This window comes from Callorhinchus milii, unplaced genomic scaffold, assembly GCF_018977255.1.
Source record: "Callorhinchus milii isolate IMCB2004 unplaced genomic scaffold, IMCB_Cmil_1.0 Scaffold2, whole genome shotgun sequence".
Classification (NCBI taxonomy): domain Eukaryota; kingdom Metazoa; phylum Chordata; class Chondrichthyes; order Chimaeriformes; family Callorhinchidae; genus Callorhinchus; species Callorhinchus milii.
In genome coordinates, this window is record NW_024704743.1 from 1055492 (window position 1) to 1075551 (window position 20060).

The 20060-nt window shown below is 42.4% G+C and overlaps 1 protein-coding gene across 1 annotated transcript in view; it reads right to left on the reverse strand.

Annotated features, from left to right (window-relative positions):
* The window catches only part of obscnb (obscurin, cytoskeletal calmodulin and titin-interacting RhoGEF b), a 116512-nt gene that overhangs the window by 87536 nt on the left and 8916 nt on the right, over positions 1–20060 (reverse strand). Inside the window, 13 exon segments of the mRNA XM_042332117.1 lie at positions 90–215; positions 218–364; positions 1061–1336; positions 1920–2195; positions 2919–3194; positions 3894–4169; positions 4918–5193; positions 8691–8966; positions 14964–15233; positions 16053–16334; positions 16891–17157; positions 17725–18027; positions 19759–20019. Coding sequence (XP_042188051.1) covers positions 90–215; positions 218–364; positions 1061–1336; positions 1920–2195; positions 2919–3194; positions 3894–4169; positions 4918–5193; positions 8691–8966; positions 14964–15233; positions 16053–16334; positions 16891–17157; positions 17725–18027; positions 19759–20019 — 3312 coding nt within the window.

The window sequence follows — 20060 nt, forward strand, 5'->3', positions numbered from 1 at the left end:
GTATATAAAACACAGATCTTAACCACCTGTAAACATCTTTAAAAGGTAACAGACAAAGAGCGAAAAGTATTGGTGACCCAGTGACTCACCTGCAACCTGGATGTTGAAGGTCAGTTTCTCTCCCGCTGCTTCACAGATGTATTCACCTTCATCCTTTGACTCCACATTCTGAATCTCAAGCTTTCGTGTTTTGCCGTCAGACTCCAGTTTAATTTTTTGCCGGGACTCAGAATTTTTCCACCTTTAAACCACTTGACTTCAGTTTTGGATTGCGACACTTCACAGATAAGAGCGGCATTCTCTGATGAACGCACCTTCACCACCTTTTTAAGTGAATCTTTATTGGCAAATACTGGTTCGGGCTCTGCAAGCAAGAAGAATGAGATAGCTGAATCAACAACAACAACTTGCACTTATATAGCGCCCTCCACGCAAGGTAGCGTTTCAGAGCGCTTAGCAGAGGCGGAGCCCGACTCTGGGTGAGGTGGCCATAAGCATGCTTGAAGAGGAAGGTTTTCAGGCGGGATTTAAAAGAGGGGAGAGAGGGGGGGCAAGGCGGAGGGACTGAGGGAGAGCGTTTCAGAGTTTCTGGGCATAGTGGCTGAAAGCGCGACTTCCAGGGCGGAGGGTGCGAGGGACGAGCAGGAGCCCGGTGCTAGTCGAGCGGAGGCATCAGGTAGTGGATTGGGGAGTGAGGAGGTCAGAGAGGGAGGGAGGTGACAGAGAATGAAGGGATTCGAACACGAGTGTGAGACGATCTTTAAGTCGATCCGTTCAATGATGAGGAGCCAGTGGAGCATGAGCCAGAACTGGTGAGATACGGGTACACGTTCTGACTCCTATTATCCAGCTAGTTTTCATTGGAATTTTACGAAATGTAAATTCCCAAATGGTCTTCATCCCATTCTTTTGTAAAGCACAAATGGAAACAATAATTAATATCTTTGGGACTTTGCAATCACTGAAAGCGTTAATTTTCTTGCAAAACCTTTTGGAGTTTTTTTTTAATGTCAATTTCCCTAAGTTAGATATGGAAGCACTTTTGCCTGGCAGCACTCACCTGTAACAGTAATGTGGAAAGTCAGCTTCTCTCCCGCTGCTTCACAAACATAGTCACCACCATCCTTTGACTCCACGTTCTGAATGACAAGTTTGCGAGTTTTACCATCAGATTCTGGCTTAAATTTCTTGCTGGCACTAAGAACTTTTCCATCTTTGGACCATTTGACTTCAGTTTTGGATTGCGACACTTCACAGCTAAGAGTGGCGTTCTCTGCCACTTGAACTTTCACCTCCTTCTGAACGGATGCTTTATTGGCAAAGACTGGTTCTGGCTCTGCAAGAAAGAAGCAGTTTAGTATGTAGCACATGCGTATCAAGAAAGAAAAATAAACAGGGGTTTGCTTTGAATCCCCCAATTTTGATTGTGCCAATGATTCTATTCTCGGTGTTGTTTTCTGTCCTGGCCTCGTAACAGCTGGTAACCAAAATTGCAAATAATTGGGTAAAAATTACAATAGTGAGACACAGATTAGGAACATAGGAACACGAGTAGGCCATTCAGCACCTCGGGCCTGTTCCACCATTCTATAAGATCTTGGCTGATCTGTACCTCAACTCCAACTTAGCAGGATACAACAAGTACTTATATAGCTCCTTTCACACTAGACAACCTCTTCAAACGGTTTACAAAGACGGAATGGGAGCCTGAGCTGGGTGGGATGGAGGGAGGAGGACAGTGATGTCCGAAAGTACAATCATAGAGACAGTTTTAGACAGTTTTTAGAAACAGACAGGGAGGGAATCACTTCGATTTTTTGTTAAAATGATAAATCGACTCATTACTGCGCTCCAATCCAGCATGTTAATGTTAATTTCCCCAAATTAGATTGGAAGCACTTTTGCTTAGCAGCACTCACCTGTAACTGTAATGTGGAAAGTCAGCTTCTCTCCCACTGCTTCACAAACATAGTCACCTCCATCCTTTGCCTCCACGTTCTGAATGACAAGTTTGCGAGTTTTACCATCAGATTCAACCTTAATGTTCTTGGTGGGTCTAAATATTTTTCCATCTTTGGACCATTTGACTTCAGTTTTGGATTGTGACACTTCACAGCTAAGAGTGGTGTTCTCCGCCACTCGAACTTTCACCTCCTTCTGAACCGACTCCTTTTTGGAAAACACTGGTTCCGGCTCTGAATAAAAGAAAGCAGTGTGTAGCACAGAACTGAGCATTTAAAAAAAAATTAATCACTTTATACAATACAGGTTAACATTTGTCTTTCACATTGGGAGGATGTCCCGAGGAGCTTGACTGTCCTGGCTTAGTAGACAAACTAGGAGAGGATCCGATAGGGGTGGGGAGAGGAAAGATAACCAAAGGGTCAGCCAAAGAGGAAACTCTTGAGATGGACCTTAAAAGAGGGAAGCGAGTCAGGGAGACTCCAGGATGGAGTTCCAGAAAGTAGGGGCAGATAAACTCAAAGAAAAACAACCACCTAAGGTGGGGCAGGTAAAGCGAGGTACGTAAGCACTGGGTGACTGGAGCAACCCCATCAGTATGGTTTGAGGAGGTGGCAGAGGTGTGAGAGGGCAAGACTGTATTCCTTATACCTTCAGTTTGTTAGTCAGTTTTCATTTCAACCACCTTGTGTCACACTAATAGCAAAAGCTTCAACTTCTGAGTCTTGTAAATTGAATTCTGTGAATAGTGATTATCTCCGTAGAGATAGACTTCCATCCTACTCCTGAATAGATATTTATCCCGTTTGTTGTGAAAGGAATTAACACAATGGAAGATATTCAGGAATGTGCAATCACCTGAACAGTTACATTTCCCTTCGAATCTCCAAGGAGATTTTTTTAAAGTTAATTTCCCTAAATTAGATATGGAAGCACTTTTGCTTGGCAGCACTCACCTGTAACTGTAACGTGGAAAATCAGCTTCTCTCCCGCTGCTTCACAAACATAGTCACCTCCATCCTTTGCCTCCACGTTCTGAATGACAAGTTTGCGAGTATTACCATCAGATTCTGGCTTAAATTTCTTGCTGGCACTAAGAACTTTTCCATCTTTGGACCATTTGACTTCAGTTTTGGATTGCGACACTTCACAGCTAAGAGTGGCGTTCTCTGCCACTCGAACTTTCACCTCCTTCTGAACTGATTCCTTTTTGGCAAACACTGGTTCCGGCTCTGAATAAAAGAAAGCATTAGAATGTAGCACATATACAGGAAAGGTAAATAAACAGGACTTTATGTTAAAATGTCCAGCTAACTTCAGCTAGTTAAGCGCTTAACCTTGATACTTCAATTCCTCTTTAAAGCTAAGATGGCATCCAAAATTCTAATAGACATCCCTTCCTTGACTACACACTCACTGCTTCTTGTTCCAGCAAGAGGGGATAGCGCTGTATTGTCAGAGGTGCTGTACTCAAATAACATTTAAGAGTTTGTGTCTGTGTTCCTCAAATGGACATTGATATCATAGGTTTGCTTTATATTGCAGGAACTGGCCGACTCCAGTCACACATAAAAAGTGTAAATAGCAGAAGATCCAGAGCAGATCTCAGTGGAATTCCACTACTAACTACATTTCAAAATTTATAACTTATCACCTTCTACCTTCATTTTGCTCACAAAATATACAATCGATTCACTTTATATAAGCACCTTACCACCTCATCAAGTGCTTTACAGGATTTTCTGTAAAGTGGATTAACTGTGTATTTTGTGGGCGAGGTGTAATTGGAGATTTATCAAGTTAATTTGGGAAACAAAAATCAACATAATGATAGGTGTGCAGGACCTTGCAATCAGTTACTTCTCCTAAGAATCTTCTAGGAGAGATTGCCTTAATTAGATATGGAAGCACTTTTGCCTGGCAGCACTCACCTGTAACTGTAATGTGGAAAGTCAGCTTCTCTCCCGCTGCTTCACAAACATAGTCACCTCCATCCTTTGCCTCCACGTTCTGAATGACAAGTTTGCGAGTTTTACCATCAGATTCAACCTTAATGTTCTTGGTGGGTCTAAATATTTTTCCATCTTTGGACCATTTGACTTCAGTTTTGGATTGTGACACTTCACAGCTAAGAGTGGCGTTCTCCGCCACTCGAACTTTCACCTCCTTCTGAACCGACTCCTTTTTAGCAAATGTTGGTTCCGGCTCTGAAATGAAGTAATAATGTATTACATCTCCCAGAACATATTGTACATGCACATAGTACGATAAAACAATTTCTCATTCATATTCGTGCAGTGGCCCTGCTTAACTACCATGCAGGTTCTATGGAGAAAGAACTGGCCGTGAGACAAATTGGATAGCTCTTTCAAAGAGACGGCACGGGCACAACGGGCCGAACGGCCTCCTTCTGTGTGTATGATTCCATGATTCTAGTATTAGAACTGGAATACATTGTCAAATTAATCTAACATGTTGCACGAACAAACAGATGGGTCATGAAGGAAAATAAATGAGGACTGCTCCTGAGTGTTTTGGCTAATATTAAAATGGGAAAGATAAACTTGGATAAACATTGGACGGAATAAAACTTTGTTATGTTCTGAAAAATCACAAACTAGGGGCCGAAAATAGCGATTCTTTGCTGTGTCAGCTGGGCTCAGTTGGGCACCTCTGAGTCAAGAAAATTGTGAATTCGGACGCCACGTCAGGTTGATACTCCAGTGCAGGGCTCTGCAGTGTAGGAGGTCCAGTCTTTCAGATGAGTTGTTAAACTGAGCTCCCATCTAGCTAATCTGATAGGCATTAAAGATCCCGCAACATTATTCAAAAGAGAAAGGAATGTCTCTCAATGCCCTGCCCGGGTCCTCTCGCTCGCAAGTGCTCTAAACAATACGCTACAGGACTCAGACTCTTAAGTGCACACACATTAAACTTATACACTACATGCCTCACCTTTTACATTCACATTAACAGTGATCTCATCCTCTTGGGTTTTGAAAGTGTACTGTCCAGAATCCCCCGATTTGGCATTGTGAAGGACTAGTCTTCGTGTCGCTCCCTCTGACTCAACACCCACTACTTTGCTCTGCTTCATCTCCTGTCCATGTCTGTACCAATTTCCTTGCACAGTAGAGTGAGACACTTCACAAACGAGGGTTACCTTCTCACCTACACTTGCCGCATACTCTGTTTGTGTCGTGGACTTCTTTAAGATAGTTGCAGCTGATTCTGCAAAGGTGGCAATAGCAAAAATTAGGATATGACCATTGGACAACATTGTGACCATTAAACACATAATTGCCCAATTGTCACCACAACCATAATAAGTCCCACAAACGGCCAGGAAGTGAATCGACCAATTTTTTATTTGGCTGAAACAAATATCATAATAATAATCCTTGCATTTGATATAGCGCGTTATTAAGGCTCTCAAAGTACCAGAGAGATGCATACATGAGGGAGAAGAGGGGTGGGGACTTGTGTTGAGTATAACCGCCTGCATGGACTAGTTGGGTCGAACTCCTGTTCCTTTTGTTATTGTACAAGGAACAGAACTGGAACAGGAATGTGGGTTACACTAACTCATCGTCTGAAGGTCAGAAGCATTCTTGTGGTGGGAACACTGCTAACACATCAAGCGCAGATGTGATTCTGATTTGGGGTGTAATTGAGGGTGTTTTAGCCAACGGCAGAGAGAGGCAAAGCCAACCCAACTACCAGGAGATATGGTAACTGATCACTACTTATTGCTTGAAAACCTGGTCGCTCCCGTTTTGGTAATGGGTCTTTGCACTTTGTATAATCATCGACTGTGGAACGACAGTAAAGGAAACGATTGTTTAACTTCCAAATTGCGAGCACACTATTTCATCATTAATTAAATAAATTCACTAAACCCATTCACTAAACATTGAGTAGCGCAAAAATTTCCATTCAAGATTAATTTGTGCTGAGATCCTCTTTAATTTTTGGATCAATTGAAGACCTCAAATTAGGCATGACCGTGTTTTCTCTGGTAATAATAATAATAATCTTCGCATTTGATACAGAGCTTTATCACGTTGTTGAGCTATCTCAAAGTGCTTCAAAGAATATACCGTAAAATGAATCGATTGTGGGCAAAACACAGCAACCTATTTGCACAGAGCTGTGTCCCACAGTCACGGATTGAGTGGGCAAATTATCATTAGTGTTTTTTTGGAAGGGATTATTATCCCCAGAGAAACACAACCGGATTCCTACATACTGCTAGGTAAACAGAGGTGTGTGTAGTGAGGAAACCTGCCTATATTTTCATCCCGCCCAGGAATCTAACCCATTTCACTCTCACTTGCGAGGCGAGTTCTCTAACAAATACACTACATGACTCTACCTAGTATTAGTACAAATGACATATGTTAAGAGGACATTTAAAACCCTCTGTAAAATAATACTTTAGAAATGGTGGCAACAACAGCAGCTGGTTTACTGTCGTGACAGCAGCAAAGTACATGCATCTGGTAAGTGGATAGAAATTGGAGTCAGAGAAGTGTCAGGAGATTGTGGGGATACAGCCAAGAAATGGTGAGAACAACATCGGGAAATCAAAGAGGGGCCATGTCAGAAGGCCACAAGATTGGAGGAGAAAGACAAAGAGAGAACATTCAAGAAACAAATCTATTCAATCTTTCCAACCATCTTTGCAGGAGGCCCAGAGATACAAAAAATGTCATTGCAAAGGGAGATGGATGTTTGCAAGGTACAGGTATCAATGAATACCAAGAAAAAGGCAGTGAAATGAGATTGAAAAGGTAAAGATGTCCAATGAAATCATAACATGGCAGAGCAGGTTCAATAGGCCGAAGAGTCTATGTGTGTTACTACATAATTTTATAATTTTTATAGTTGCTTTTAAGCATCAGCTTGCTTTTATATAGTGCTTTTCCCACAGTGTGAACATCTTAAAGCATTTCACGGAATCAGTAGGGAATACCGAATGCAGTGAGACAAGCGAGGAGAATTTAAGGATGTTGACCAAAGGCCAAAAAGTTTTTAAGAGAGGTTTGAAAGCAAGAGAGGAGGAATTATTGAAGCGTTCCAGAAAGAAAGAACTTGCACGTTAGAGCATCTGATCACATGAAAACATCTAAAAGAAACTTCACAGGTAATTATTGTCAATGAAATTACTGCTTTATACGTCTGCTCTTGTTTACTATAATTTTTAAAAATATAATAATAATCCTTGCATTTGATATAGCTCCTTAATACATCGTCTCAAATCGCTTCACAAAATATATTGTCAAGTGAATTGTCTGCATTTTGTGGGCGATTGTGTGATTTTCTAGCCTGATCTATTGGAATACAATATATATATACCGTTGTACCTCTACAACCTGAGTGCAAATCAAGCAGACTTATAGGATAAAAGAATATCTGATGGCTGAAACGTATAACCTTATGTGGAGTTATTATTTGGAGTCCCAGCCACCAAATTAACATGAACTGATCCGACAGTAGCATTCTGGCTAAGAAAGGCTGCCAGGGAGCTTGGCGTGCAAATTGGCACAATAATGAACACAAGGTACAGAGTGTTCTTCTCAGGTTATGGTTAAGGAATGTGGATGGAAAAAGATCAAGGAACCTGAGTTTGCATATAACCTACTCCTGATGTCGGACTGTTCGATGTTGGCAATAGGTGTCAATAGTAGATGTTCCATTCCCTGCACTGAGAGCCTTCAGCTGGCAGAGCACAAGATTTCACCCCCTCCCTGCCCACTTTCGAAGCTCAAGACTCTCCTCTTTGACCCTTCGGCAGCGTGAAGTAGTTTGAGACACCCTCCTGACATGAATGGCGCTATAGAAAGGTAAATTAGATTGTAAATTGCATCCAGAGATTTGATAAAATATAAACCACGGCAGAAAAATGATGATACAAAATGAAACTGCTGCAGTTAAAATTGTCTGTAAAATGAGGAATTGTGTGTTGCCTTGTTCTTTAATAATGGAGAGACAATTTAAGATAAGTCACTAAAATGACAGACAAAAAAAATGGTTGAGGTACATTGGCACTCTCTGCAACAAACCATAATTAAAGCTTTGTCCATAAATGAATTTAAAAGGGAATTATATAAATGTTTGAATAAAGAGGGATATTAATGGGTCTGGGGAGTGAGCAGGAGTGTGGGATTGGATTAGATTCGGTGGTTCATTTCTAGACTTGATTACCCAAATAACCTGGTTCTGTGCAGTAACATTCTACGTTCATACACATAGAGTGTTCGTCTGAGTTATAAGTGCTCTGAGACTCTACCTTATATGAGGGACACAAGTTGCTCTTGTTGATAAGTAAAAATTGACAGTTGGTAGTTGACCAACATGGTGTGCTTGCAGTAGTCCAGTTCCTGAGCCAGGCCGGTCTGCAGTATCCCAGGGCACTCACTGCTGATGGCAGCACAGCCCGGCCTGGCTCAGCGGCAGGACCTGGAAGGGCCGACCAGTCACCGGGGGCAGGGAATCCTCCCCCTCGGCTCCTGTTAACGCTGCAGCCAAAGCCCTAACTAACGGGTAGGGTGGTCCTAGCTGGCCAAGCAGCGGGAAGGCTTGCCAGACAGCAAAATATGAGATGTTAATCTTTCCTTCACACTTTAGTGTAGCAGGAGCTAGAGACTCGAGGCTGTAAACTCCGAATTAGGATCTGAGATTTCTTACTTGTTGGACTACCCAGCAGCTACTACAACAATCATTACCTTTGATTTTCACTTGGAATGTTAGTCTGTCATCGTTGGCCACACAGGTGTAGTGTCCTTGGTCGCTCTGCTGCATTTTATTGATGACGAGTTTGCGTTGTGTTCCCTGAGAGATGATGGTTATCCTCTGGTCCTGCTTAACCTCTTTTTGATCCTTTCTCCAAGTGACCACAGCACTCGCTGCCGACACCTCACAAGGCAATTCGAGACTCTCTGAGGCGGTGGCTACCACTTCCACAGGAGTTTTGGGCTTGTTTACGAATTTGACAGCTGCGTCTGCAAAAGTGAAATGCATTTCCATTAACTGTGCAGTTATGATAATACTAATAATAATCCTTCATTTGATACAGCCCCTTATCATGTCTCTGAGACGCCTCAAAGCGCTTCACAGGATATACTGTAAAGTGCCGTGACTTATGTATTTTGTGGACGAAACATGGCAGCCATTTGCGCACAGCAGCGTCCCGCAAACAGTCATGGATTGAGTGACCAAATTGTTTTTAAAAAAGGGATTTTTATCCCCGGAAAGTGATCCGCCAGCCAACTAAAAAACAGGTTCCTAGTTACAGCAGGTAAACAGAGGAGCGTGGAGTACGGAAATTACCTAAAGTTTCCCCATCCAGGTTTCCTGAAGGAGCCACGGCCCCAAAATCCTCCCGGTAGCTTTAAAACCACTTTCTTAAAATGTACAAAACTTTCAATATTCTGAAATTCAATTTCAATTGGAAAACTGGTGTTCTGCTGTTCCTAGAAAAAACTGGCTTCCAAGGAATGAATTTTCCAAACTTATGCACAATATTAAACTATCTAAAACCATGAGAAATTGTAGACCATTGATTATTCTGTCACTTTTATACCGAGGCTGTGTCAGCAATGCCACATTGAGCAGTATGGATCAACTGGTAACAAGAATAACAACACGAATAATAACCCTTGCATTTAATATAGCGCCTTATCACATCTTCGAGACATCGCAGCGCTTCACTGTTTACTGTGTATTTTGTGGGTGAAGCGCCCACAAAAAGCACTGACTTCAAACACTTTCAGCTCTCTTTCTGGTCTTTATTGTGTCTGAAACGTGCTGAAACCCATCACCGTGCTTAACAGTACCCAAACCAGACTAGAGTTCCAAATATGCAAGCCACAGATGCATGGAAATATCCCCGCCTGGAATGGAATGTGGGCTTTCTTCCGGAGTGACGCATTTTGCTTATCTGGTTGGTGACAGCTACATTTTGGAAGGTCTCCAGAGTGTACTTTGGGGTATTGCACAAGATAAACCAGCTAAAACTGACCGCAATAGCTAAAAATGCAGCACTTTCGGACTCAAAAGGGGATGAAGTAATATGTTCCATGCACAAATAGAATTTTTAGGATCAATTTAATTAACACTCTACAAGCCCAGTACAAAGAGATATTTGTGGAGTATGGTTCCACTGGTGCCAGCTGCCCTCTGATGCCTTTCCCTCACATGAGGTACCTAGACAGTGAGCACTTGTAGGCTGTTTAACCAAGAGGAACATCAAGGATGAGAGTGATTTTGTTTTCCCCTGAGAGCCATACCACTGTATATAGTATTTAGGATCCATGCTATTTCCAAAACTATTTACAATGGTGGTGTCCTACAGCTTTGCCATTCCAACATTAGTTTTATAGTGTAATGCATTTCTTTGTCATCCCAATAATAATGGTGAAGTGGCCTGATAGTATTTATATTATTGTTATTATATAGCATTATTAATATAATCCTTACATTTGATTCTGCACCTTTTCACGTCAGGAGGCACTCAAAGCACTTCACACAATATATTGCAAAGTGACTCCCTTCCGTTTCAAATGTGCAATGGGATCTTTATCGTTCACCTGAACAGGCGGACGGGAGCTTGGTTTTACGTCTCATCCAAAGGACAGCACCTCCAGCATCGCAGCACAACCCCAACAATGCACTGGAGTGCCTGCCTCAGCTACATAAGCTCCAAGTCCTAACGGGGGCTTGAACCCACAACAACTTGCACTTAAATAGCGCCCTCCATACAGGGTGTCTCAAGAGCAGTTAACCGTGGCAGAGCCACAACCTCCTGACTAGGAGGTGAGAGCGCTACCAACTGATCCAGCCTGTTAGCTAAAATATCCAGCCGGTTCTTCTTGTGGAATTAGCTGAGCTCTGCTAAAAGTCTGAATACTACTCCAGTAAAACCCGATTCCTGATAGAAAAATTGGCAATCAGAGAGTAACACAGCACTGCAATTTGTGTACTGGATACTGGTTCTAATTTAGCACAGTGACAAACTTTAGTATGAGACAGTTGTAACAGTAGTCACCAAACTAATCCGTAGTAGCATTCACTGTGGATTCCAGCGCCATGACAAACAATATTTAAAATAGCACAACAATTATGATTGACAATTTAAAATATCATACTTGCATTAACACCTGTGCAGCTATTGCCAAGGGATTACAAAGGAACAACAGAAAGATATCGGAGTATACACTGTTGGAGGTGCTGTCCTTTGGATAAGATGTAAACTCACCAGGTTGGATAATTATACCCACAGCTAGGTTCAAGTGACTATAAGCAACGACCACCTATTTAGATGAAGACTATCAAGTCCTCTAATCCGGGATAAGAAAATCAGACGAGACGGCCTCTGAGCTCAGAATTCTATAACCTGTCAATTCAAATAATTGAAAGTACTATAATAATAATCCTTGCATTTGATAAAGCGCGTTACCATGTCGTCTCAAAGTGCTTCACAGAACAAAGTGAAATGCCTGAGTGTTTTGTGGGCTAAACGCGGCAGACAATTGCGCACAGCAGTGACCCACAAACAGCGGTGGATTCAGTGACCACGTTTCTTTTTATTTTTGGAGGGAGGGAAAGAGATCCGTCAACTGGCTAACAATCGGGTTCCTACTTACTGCGAGGTAGGCAGAGGCGTGTGGAGTAAGGAAACTTGCCTACAGTTTTACCCCGCCTGGGAAATGAACCCAGGTCCTCTCGTTTGCGAGGCGAGGGCGCTAACCTTTACCCTACCATAGAGCTTACAAACTATAGAGCTTGCAAATTCTCCAGTGTGTTGTTTTTTAATTTCTTCGCTGTCTTGCAGCGAGTGCCTGTTCAGAGAGCGGCACATGTGATGGGAACACTTGTTGGATTATGTCAGAATGCTTGTCCTATAACTTGACACAGCGCTGTGGCACCCAACAGGTGATCAGAAACAAATCATCCCGATTTAGAAACTGTATAAAAGGTTATGCAATGCTGTGCAGAAACGCAATGTACTAAATAAGTAAAAAAAAAGTGTACACTGAAATCCCAGGCAATGGATGTTGCAGTGCGCAAAAGATAAGCTGAAGATGTGCCAATAACTAGCAGGACATTGCTGCTTAAACAGACATCCATCTACCTGGCTGTCAGAAGAAGGGATTTTCATCAAATCCCTGGTGTGGTGAACCCTGCAGGAGCAGCACATTACATTGTGGAGTCCTGCAGCTCAGTGGTTAGAGCGCTCGCCTCGCAAGCGAGAGGACCTGGGTTTGATTCCCGGGCAGAGCGAAACTTTGGGCAAGTTTCCTTACTCCGCACTCCTCTGTTCGCCTAGCAGTAAGCAGGAACCCGGTTGTCAGTCGATTGGCGGATCGCAACTTCGGGGATGATAATCCCTTCAAAACATTTTTTAAAATAATAATTTGGTCATTTGTGGGACACTGTTGCTGTACGCAATTGGCTGCCACGTTTCGCCGATAACTTATACAGACAATTTACTTTACAGTATATCCTATATCAAATGCAAGGATTATTATTATATTATCCTGTGAAGCGCTTTGAGACGTCTCAAAGATGTAATACTGCGCTATATCAAATGGAAGGATTATTATTATAAATCCTTTCAGTATGAACTTTACACAATGTGGCTTTATACCCTTTGACTTAACTTCTCCTTGTCCAGATGGACGTTAAAGATCCCATGAAATTATTCCAAAGAAAAGGGAATTTCTCCCAACAATCCTCCAGATTAACTGCACATTCACTTGGGCAGAAATGTACTGGGGCTTGACAATTCAGATGAGTAGGGTCTATTTTAGAATGGCCAGCTGGGTCTGACACATGTGGAAACCCTTCACCATGCTTAAGAGTCTCCAAAACAGACTGTGAGTTTCACCATGTGCATACCATCCAAGCAGGAAAACTTTCCTGTGTCTGAAATGGAATACAGAGCCCCTCCCTGGAGGGACCCACCCACCCACCCACCCACCCCGCCAACCTAATTATAGAAAATAATCAGCACAAACTGCAGATTCTCACGGCTCAGGAGCCAGACACTCATTGCATATCCGCAGACACCAACCTCGACATCCATTTACTTAGCGCCCCTCATGCAGAGTAGCGTGCCAGAGCCTTTGATTGACTCAATTCTGCTTATTCCAGCCAAGCACGACACCTTGGAGCCAATTCAGTTCCAATTCAGACCCCCACTCCTCCTTCCAACAACAAGTTACATTTGTATAGCGCCTTTCGCTTGGAGGATAGACATTTATTTGAATTGACAGGCTGTAGGATTCTCATCTCGGAGGACTTCCTGCCTGAGTTCCCTGAAGTCCTTCGCTAGCTCTGATCTCATTAGATAATAATCCTTGCATTTGATACAGTGCTTTTCACATCCTCGAGACGTCTCAAAGCACTTCACAGAATATTCTGTAAAGTGAATTGAGTGTATTTGTCGGCGAAATGCAGCAGCCAATTGCGCACAGTAAGGTCCACAAACAATCATGGATTTTTTTTTAAGTTTAGTTCAAACACATAGTTCTCCAAGGGTGTGGACTATAGCTTTGAAGCTGTTCCTTGACAAACTCCGCTGTTTGAATTTAAAAATGCTCGTTCGGAAATAACTATCCCTCAGTAAGTGAGAGAAGTCCAGAGCCTAATTCTGTTTGCACTGTCCGAATAATTGGTTTCTAAGCTTGTAACATTACACTTTTTAATATTAATATTAGTTTCTTATTGTAAATGGCTCTCTCTCTGGATAGGGCGAATGGGATTCAGAATGAGGATTCGTAGCTTGAACCAGACAGATAGATCCAGTATCTGCTTGAAAGCGCAGTGATGGCTTACAATGGCAGACATTGGTGGCAGCTGCAAATGGGAGTTGAAACAAAGCCTTTCCTTGTTCCGCCTGCCTGACCCCAGCAGGGGGAACAAGGGGGAACGCAGTTAGATGGTAGCTAACCACACGTACTTGCCTTCAGTTATAATTATGCAGCATGTTTGTGAGACATGCAGTGCACAAATTACTTTAAAATAACATTCGACAGCCTCCCTTAAATTTATATGAGCAACAACTACTTTACAAAGAATGTACAGCATGGAAACAGGCCACTTGTCCCAAACAGTTCGGTGGCTGATGGCCACACAACCCACAGATTGGCCACCAATGATCTACACTATCGGAGTCAACCACTGCTTCAGGCAGCGAGTTCCACAATGTCACTACTGTGTGAAACTCTCTAGTTGCTGTTTTATTCTTGTGTCCCTTGGTTACAGACTCCCTATCCAGTGGAAACTTCTTTATATATATTATATATATATCTTGGGCGTTATATAAGTACTCATTAGTTTTATTGTGTGAATGCATTTGCTTGTCATCCCAATAATAGTGAAATGACCTGATAATATTTGTATTATTGTTATTATTTATTATTATAATCTTACAAATATTTATATGACACCATTCATTTGGATAACGTCTTAGGAGTCCTTCGGAGTTGGATGCCAAGCAAGGGAGAGTGGGGAGGTCAAAGACTTTTAATATGAGACTTAAAGACAGAGAGAGGGAGCCAGGCAGAAGGATAGAGGGAGATCCAGAGGTCAGAGGTTCCAGCATAGGTGGGTGGCTGAGGCTAGAGGGCTCTCAGCAACCCCCCCAAATCTATCTACAGCTCATCTCTTTAAGGTCAGGTGAGCTGTAGAGAGATGGCCTACCTTCAAGGGTGGCCACCCTCGTCCTCCCCATTATACAGGCTCCAGAGCACGGTGAGGAAGGTGAGGGTGGCCATCTGTGATGCTGGCACAGAGGCTGTGCCTATCTCAAAGGAGACCAACCACTCAGCCTCCACTCCGCCCACAAAAAATAATATTTTCACCCACCGCCTATGGATTCCAGAGGTTAGGGATGCAGTGACTGAAGGCTCTATGGAAGGGAAGATGAAGGAAATAATCATAATTGACAAGCCAAATTTAGACAACTATTTTAGTTCAGAAATCCGTGCCCTTACCTGTGATTTTCAAATCAAAGGTCATAATGTCGTCTCCGCATTTGCACGTGTATGTGCCCTCGTCCTCTTTCTGGGCAGCAGAGATGATTAATCGATGTTCCTTTCCTTTGCTCTCCACGGTAAATGTTTTCAACGGCTTGACTTCCTTCCCATTCTTGTACCACTGCACTTTAGCGTGGATGTCATTCGTCTCAGCTGCAAGCTCTGCCAACACTCCACAGGCAGCAGTGACAACACGTTTCGATTTCTCTTTGTTGACAAATCGAAATTCTTTGTTCACCGATCGAGAGAGACATTGACGGGAACAATAAATCAAAAACATCAGGTATAAATTATTTGAAAAAAAACATATACGACAACAACTTGCATTATATAGCGCCCTTCACGTGGGGGCAGTGTCTCACAGCGCTTAATGGTGGCAGAGCCTGATGCCAAGCCGGAGGGGGGGGGGGGGGATGGCGGAGATGTTTGCACGCACGATCGAAAAGAAAGGTGATTTAAAAGAGGGAAGAAAGGGGGAGGGATTGGGGAGAGAGTTTCATAGTTATTATTTCAAGATGTTACCAATTAGTCAATTGGCGGATCGCTTTTCTGGGGGTAATAATTGCTTCCAAAAAAAAAAAATGGATCCCTCAATCCACAACCGTTTGTGGGACACTGCTGTGTCCAATTGGCTTTGTATTTCACCCACAAAGTATATAGTCAATTCATATACAGTATATTCTGTGAAGAGCTTTGAGATGTCTCATCGACGGGACAAGGCGCTATATCAAATGCAAGGATTATTATTATTAATAATAATCACAAATTGGAAAAAGCACAAAACACAATTCTCACCATATTTCAGCCCTAATTGAACATCAATTTGACTGCGTCTAACTTTAGTCTGTAAGTAAGTAAGTGTATGTGGCACGGGGGGGGGGGGGGGGGGAGGGGGTTTAGCTTCCTATAAATAATAGCTAATGACAAACCGTTGAACGTTTTAGTGCGGCTGTCACTGAAACCTTTGGTTATAACTAGCACTGCAACTGAAACTATTGATTTAGATGAACATGCACATTCACCAATAACACTTAGTATCATACACACCCTCTACACGGAGCTGGAATGGCATTTTATCACCGTCACAAACACATTCGTAAATCCCCTCGTCCTCTCGGCTTACATCGTTGACCTTCAGGAAGCGCCGCTGTTCCACGGTCTGGAATACATACTTTTTGCTCGACTTGATCTCCTTGCCATCCCTTCTCCAAATTACCTTCACAGATGAGTCAGAAACCTCAGCAACAAACTGCGCTGTGCCTTGCTGTGAAGCAGACACAATCTCCTTCTCCGCTGACTGTTTTTTGAATCTTGGCACAACTGGCAAAGCTGTAAAAACACATACATTTCAGTGCGTTTTAAGCTGTCACGTTTTACATTCCACTCCCTCCCATGCCAATTAAGAATGCGGAAAGCCAAACTGAGTCCTTAAATACATCATGGTCTTTAGCCTTCTGACTAATTTCTTTGCATTGACTGTGCAAAACGTTGGACATTTCTTCTTAATTTTCAGAAGAATTTTCTTAGTCCTTCAGACACTATGGAAAACCAACTTCTAAGTTAATAATAATAATAATCCTTGCATTTGATATAGCGCCTAATCACATCGTTCAGATGTCACTTCACAGAATATACTGTAAAGTGAATTGACTGTATACTTTGCGGGCGAAACGCAGCAGCCAATTGTGCACAGCAGTGTCCCAAAAACAGTCGTGGATTGAGTGACCAAACTTTTTTGGGGGGGGGGATTATTATCCACGGAAAGCAATCCACCATTCGATTAACAACCGGGTTCCTACTTCCTGCTCAGTAAACAGAAGCGTGTGGAGTAGCAGAACTGTAATTGGCAAGGTGAACATCAGTGGCAACTAAAAACAACGCTCACCTTTCACTCGTAATCTCGCCAAGCTTTCAACACAGCTAGCCACAAACTTTACTTCCATTGAGTTGTCAATCGACCTCACTTTTTTAATGATCAACGTGTGGGTATTTTTAGTTCTCTGCATGATGTGACTCTCACTGCTTTCTATAGCTTTTCCATTCAGGAACCACAGCCCAGGAGCAACTGTAGATAGTTCAATCGTGAAAGTGGCATCTTCACCCGCCGTGACTTCAACTTCTTGCAGAGGAGTTTTAATGGATGCTTTCGGTTCTGGTAGAATAAAAGATAGAATTTAACATTAGGTACTTAAACTTAACTGTCATCAGAAACTATTGACTTTATAAATGTGGTTATATTAAAAAAATCGCATCACTTTGGAGCCAAGGTCCTAAATGGGGCACGATACAGATGGAAATGCAGAAAACTACTTTGCGTCCCCACATTAAAATTTACATTAATGTAAGGGCTTTCACATCAGAAGGACAAAGTGCTTCACAAGGCTGACTGGGCACTAGAGCTGAGAGGTTGGTTGAAGAGAATAAAAAGGGGGAGGGAAAGATGAACTGAAAACGCAGTCTAAGTGACAAGCCTTAAGGTAGCCTTTAAAAGTGGGCTGGGGTCAAGTCCTAGAGGCTCCTTGATGGAGTTCCAGAGAGGAGGAGAAGAGGCACTAACTTCATTGTGTTTTGCTTATTCCAGCACTTTTTCAATCCTGCTAAGAACAGAATTGGTGAGTGAAAATGAAATATTTAGCAAAGAACACATTGGTCGCAGCGATAAAGAGAAAAAGAAATACAGAAGACTCACTGTAAATATCATTCTTAATGTTTTACTTACCGATACGAAAGGTTCCTGGCACTTCCAAGTACATGCTCTGGGAAAAGTTATTTATGGAGGAAATTCTGAACTGGTAATCGCCTCCTTCTGTCACGCCCCTCACTGTGAATTCTTGCACCACCACATTTTCTGAATGGCACCTTGTCCAGGTATTGCTTCCTATTTTCTTTTTCTCGATTATGTAGCCGGTCACAGGGACAGGAGGCTCGTCTTCAGGCAAGGACCAAGCTAAAGTGACAGATGTTTCCGTTTCTTCTTTGACCACAGGGTTGACTGGGGAATACGGTGGAACTTTTCTTGCAGCTAGAGAGAAGCACAAAACAATACTGCTTGTGAGCGCTTGTCTAATGGAGTTTAGCTGAAGTTTGAAGTGAATGAAATGTTATCAAATCCTATAAATCCTCACTTAAATCCACTGCAATAACCTTTGTGTTGAAAGTCAGGGAACAGCTTTGCTTCCAAACTTTTATCATCTCCATCCCTGCATTTCACAATATAATATTATTAATAATTGCATTTGATATAGCGCCTTATCAAGACGTTGAGATGTCGCAAAGCGTTTCACAGAATATACTGCAAAGTGGATTGACTATATATTTTGTGGGCGAAACTCGGAAGCCAATTGCACACAGCATTGTCTCACAAATAGTCGTGAATTGAATGACCAATTTTTTTAATATATGTATAAAAGGGTTTAAAACACCCGGAAAAGCGATCCGCCAATCGACTAACAACCAGGATTGAAGAGCCCAGAAATAATACTAAGAAGTGTCCTACTGCTTCCAACAAAGATTACTAAATAGCTTCTAACAGCTGCCAATGTTTTAAGAACCTGTGCAAAGGACAGGGGTATCGGGGAAAGGGTTGCTCTTAAAAGAGCCATCACGGACACATTGGCCCGAATGGCCTTCTTCAGTGCTGTAAATTCCAATGTTCTATTCAATGAGGAAATCTGAGCCAGTTCTTTACCGTTACAACAAAAATGAGGAAAAAGGAAATCCTGACCATTTTCCAGACCACTGCTGCACATACTGAGATGTTTCTGCCTTATAATCACCTGGGTGCAACTTCACTGGGTTTGAATCATTAATCCCAGAAGTGCTCAGAATCCAGTGTATACGATATTACACCATATTGTCAAGAGTTGGCATTTGTGGAATTTCTGATTTTATAAAGGAATATTTGCAAAACATTTCTGTGTGTTTGTGGGACGCTGCTGTGTGCAATTGGCTGCCACCTTCCGGCCACAAAATATACAGTAAATTCATTTCGTTCCTAGGAATTCGTTCCTATTGATCTATTTAATCAAATTACCCAACCGCAAACATGCACTCTTCTCTTTGGTTGCGTGAGATAGTGAGTACGTGCACATCAACCACATATTGCAGGTTGACTACGGATTTGTCCGTCCACTAGATCTCTCAGGAAATGCATATCAATTTGCATGATCCTTCTCCAAGACGTTACTAGCTCCAGTTCTCTGGACATGTCATTTGGTGGTTCTTCTTTCAAGTTGTTGACAACACCAAGTATCTTGGTGATACTTTGACCTATTGGTGGAGAGACACATGGACGTGTATGGAAATAGTAACACGCTCATCATAAAGCTTAGCAAGTGTGAAGACAGGGCTATGATTTCAGAGACTTTTTCCTCAGATGTACATGGTTAATCTGTACGATCATTTCCCACCTATCAGCTGGAGGTTTAGCAGTTTCATTCTCGATGAGGCCAAAATCAAACGCAGCTGAAACACTGGACCATGTGTTCATCACCTCATTTTTCGACATCCCAAGGTGATGGACAGTCAGGGATTTGGACCCAAGTTTGGAATCAGGAGGGGCGTAGGAGGGTGCCTGAAAGTGCAGTCGAAGAGAAGGTTCTTGAGACGGGCCTTAAAGGAGGCTAGGGAGGGATTGAGACGAAGGAACTGTGGGATGGAGTTCCAAATACTAAACCTGTTCTCTTCTGCCCATACCAATAGACCTAAATTACAGACATATTTAAGAACATGTACAAAATAAGCCGGAACTCACTGGTTAGGTTGAACTGGGTTGATGTTCTGGAGTCATCGGCCAAAAGTGTTATTTCTCCTATGTCTTCCCATTTGCATTCGCGAATCGTAAGGACGTGCCGCATGCCAGATACAGTGATGGTTGTTCTATCATTTGGTTTCAGTTCTTGTCCATTCTTTGTCCACGTGATGTTCTTACAGCTGTGACTCAATTCCACACAGAAAATAGCAGTATCGTTTTCTGCCACTACAGTTTTCCTTGGCAGTTTCTTAACAATGTTACCTGCAGGAAGAAATAAGTGAAGAAAGAAAGCTTAAACAACC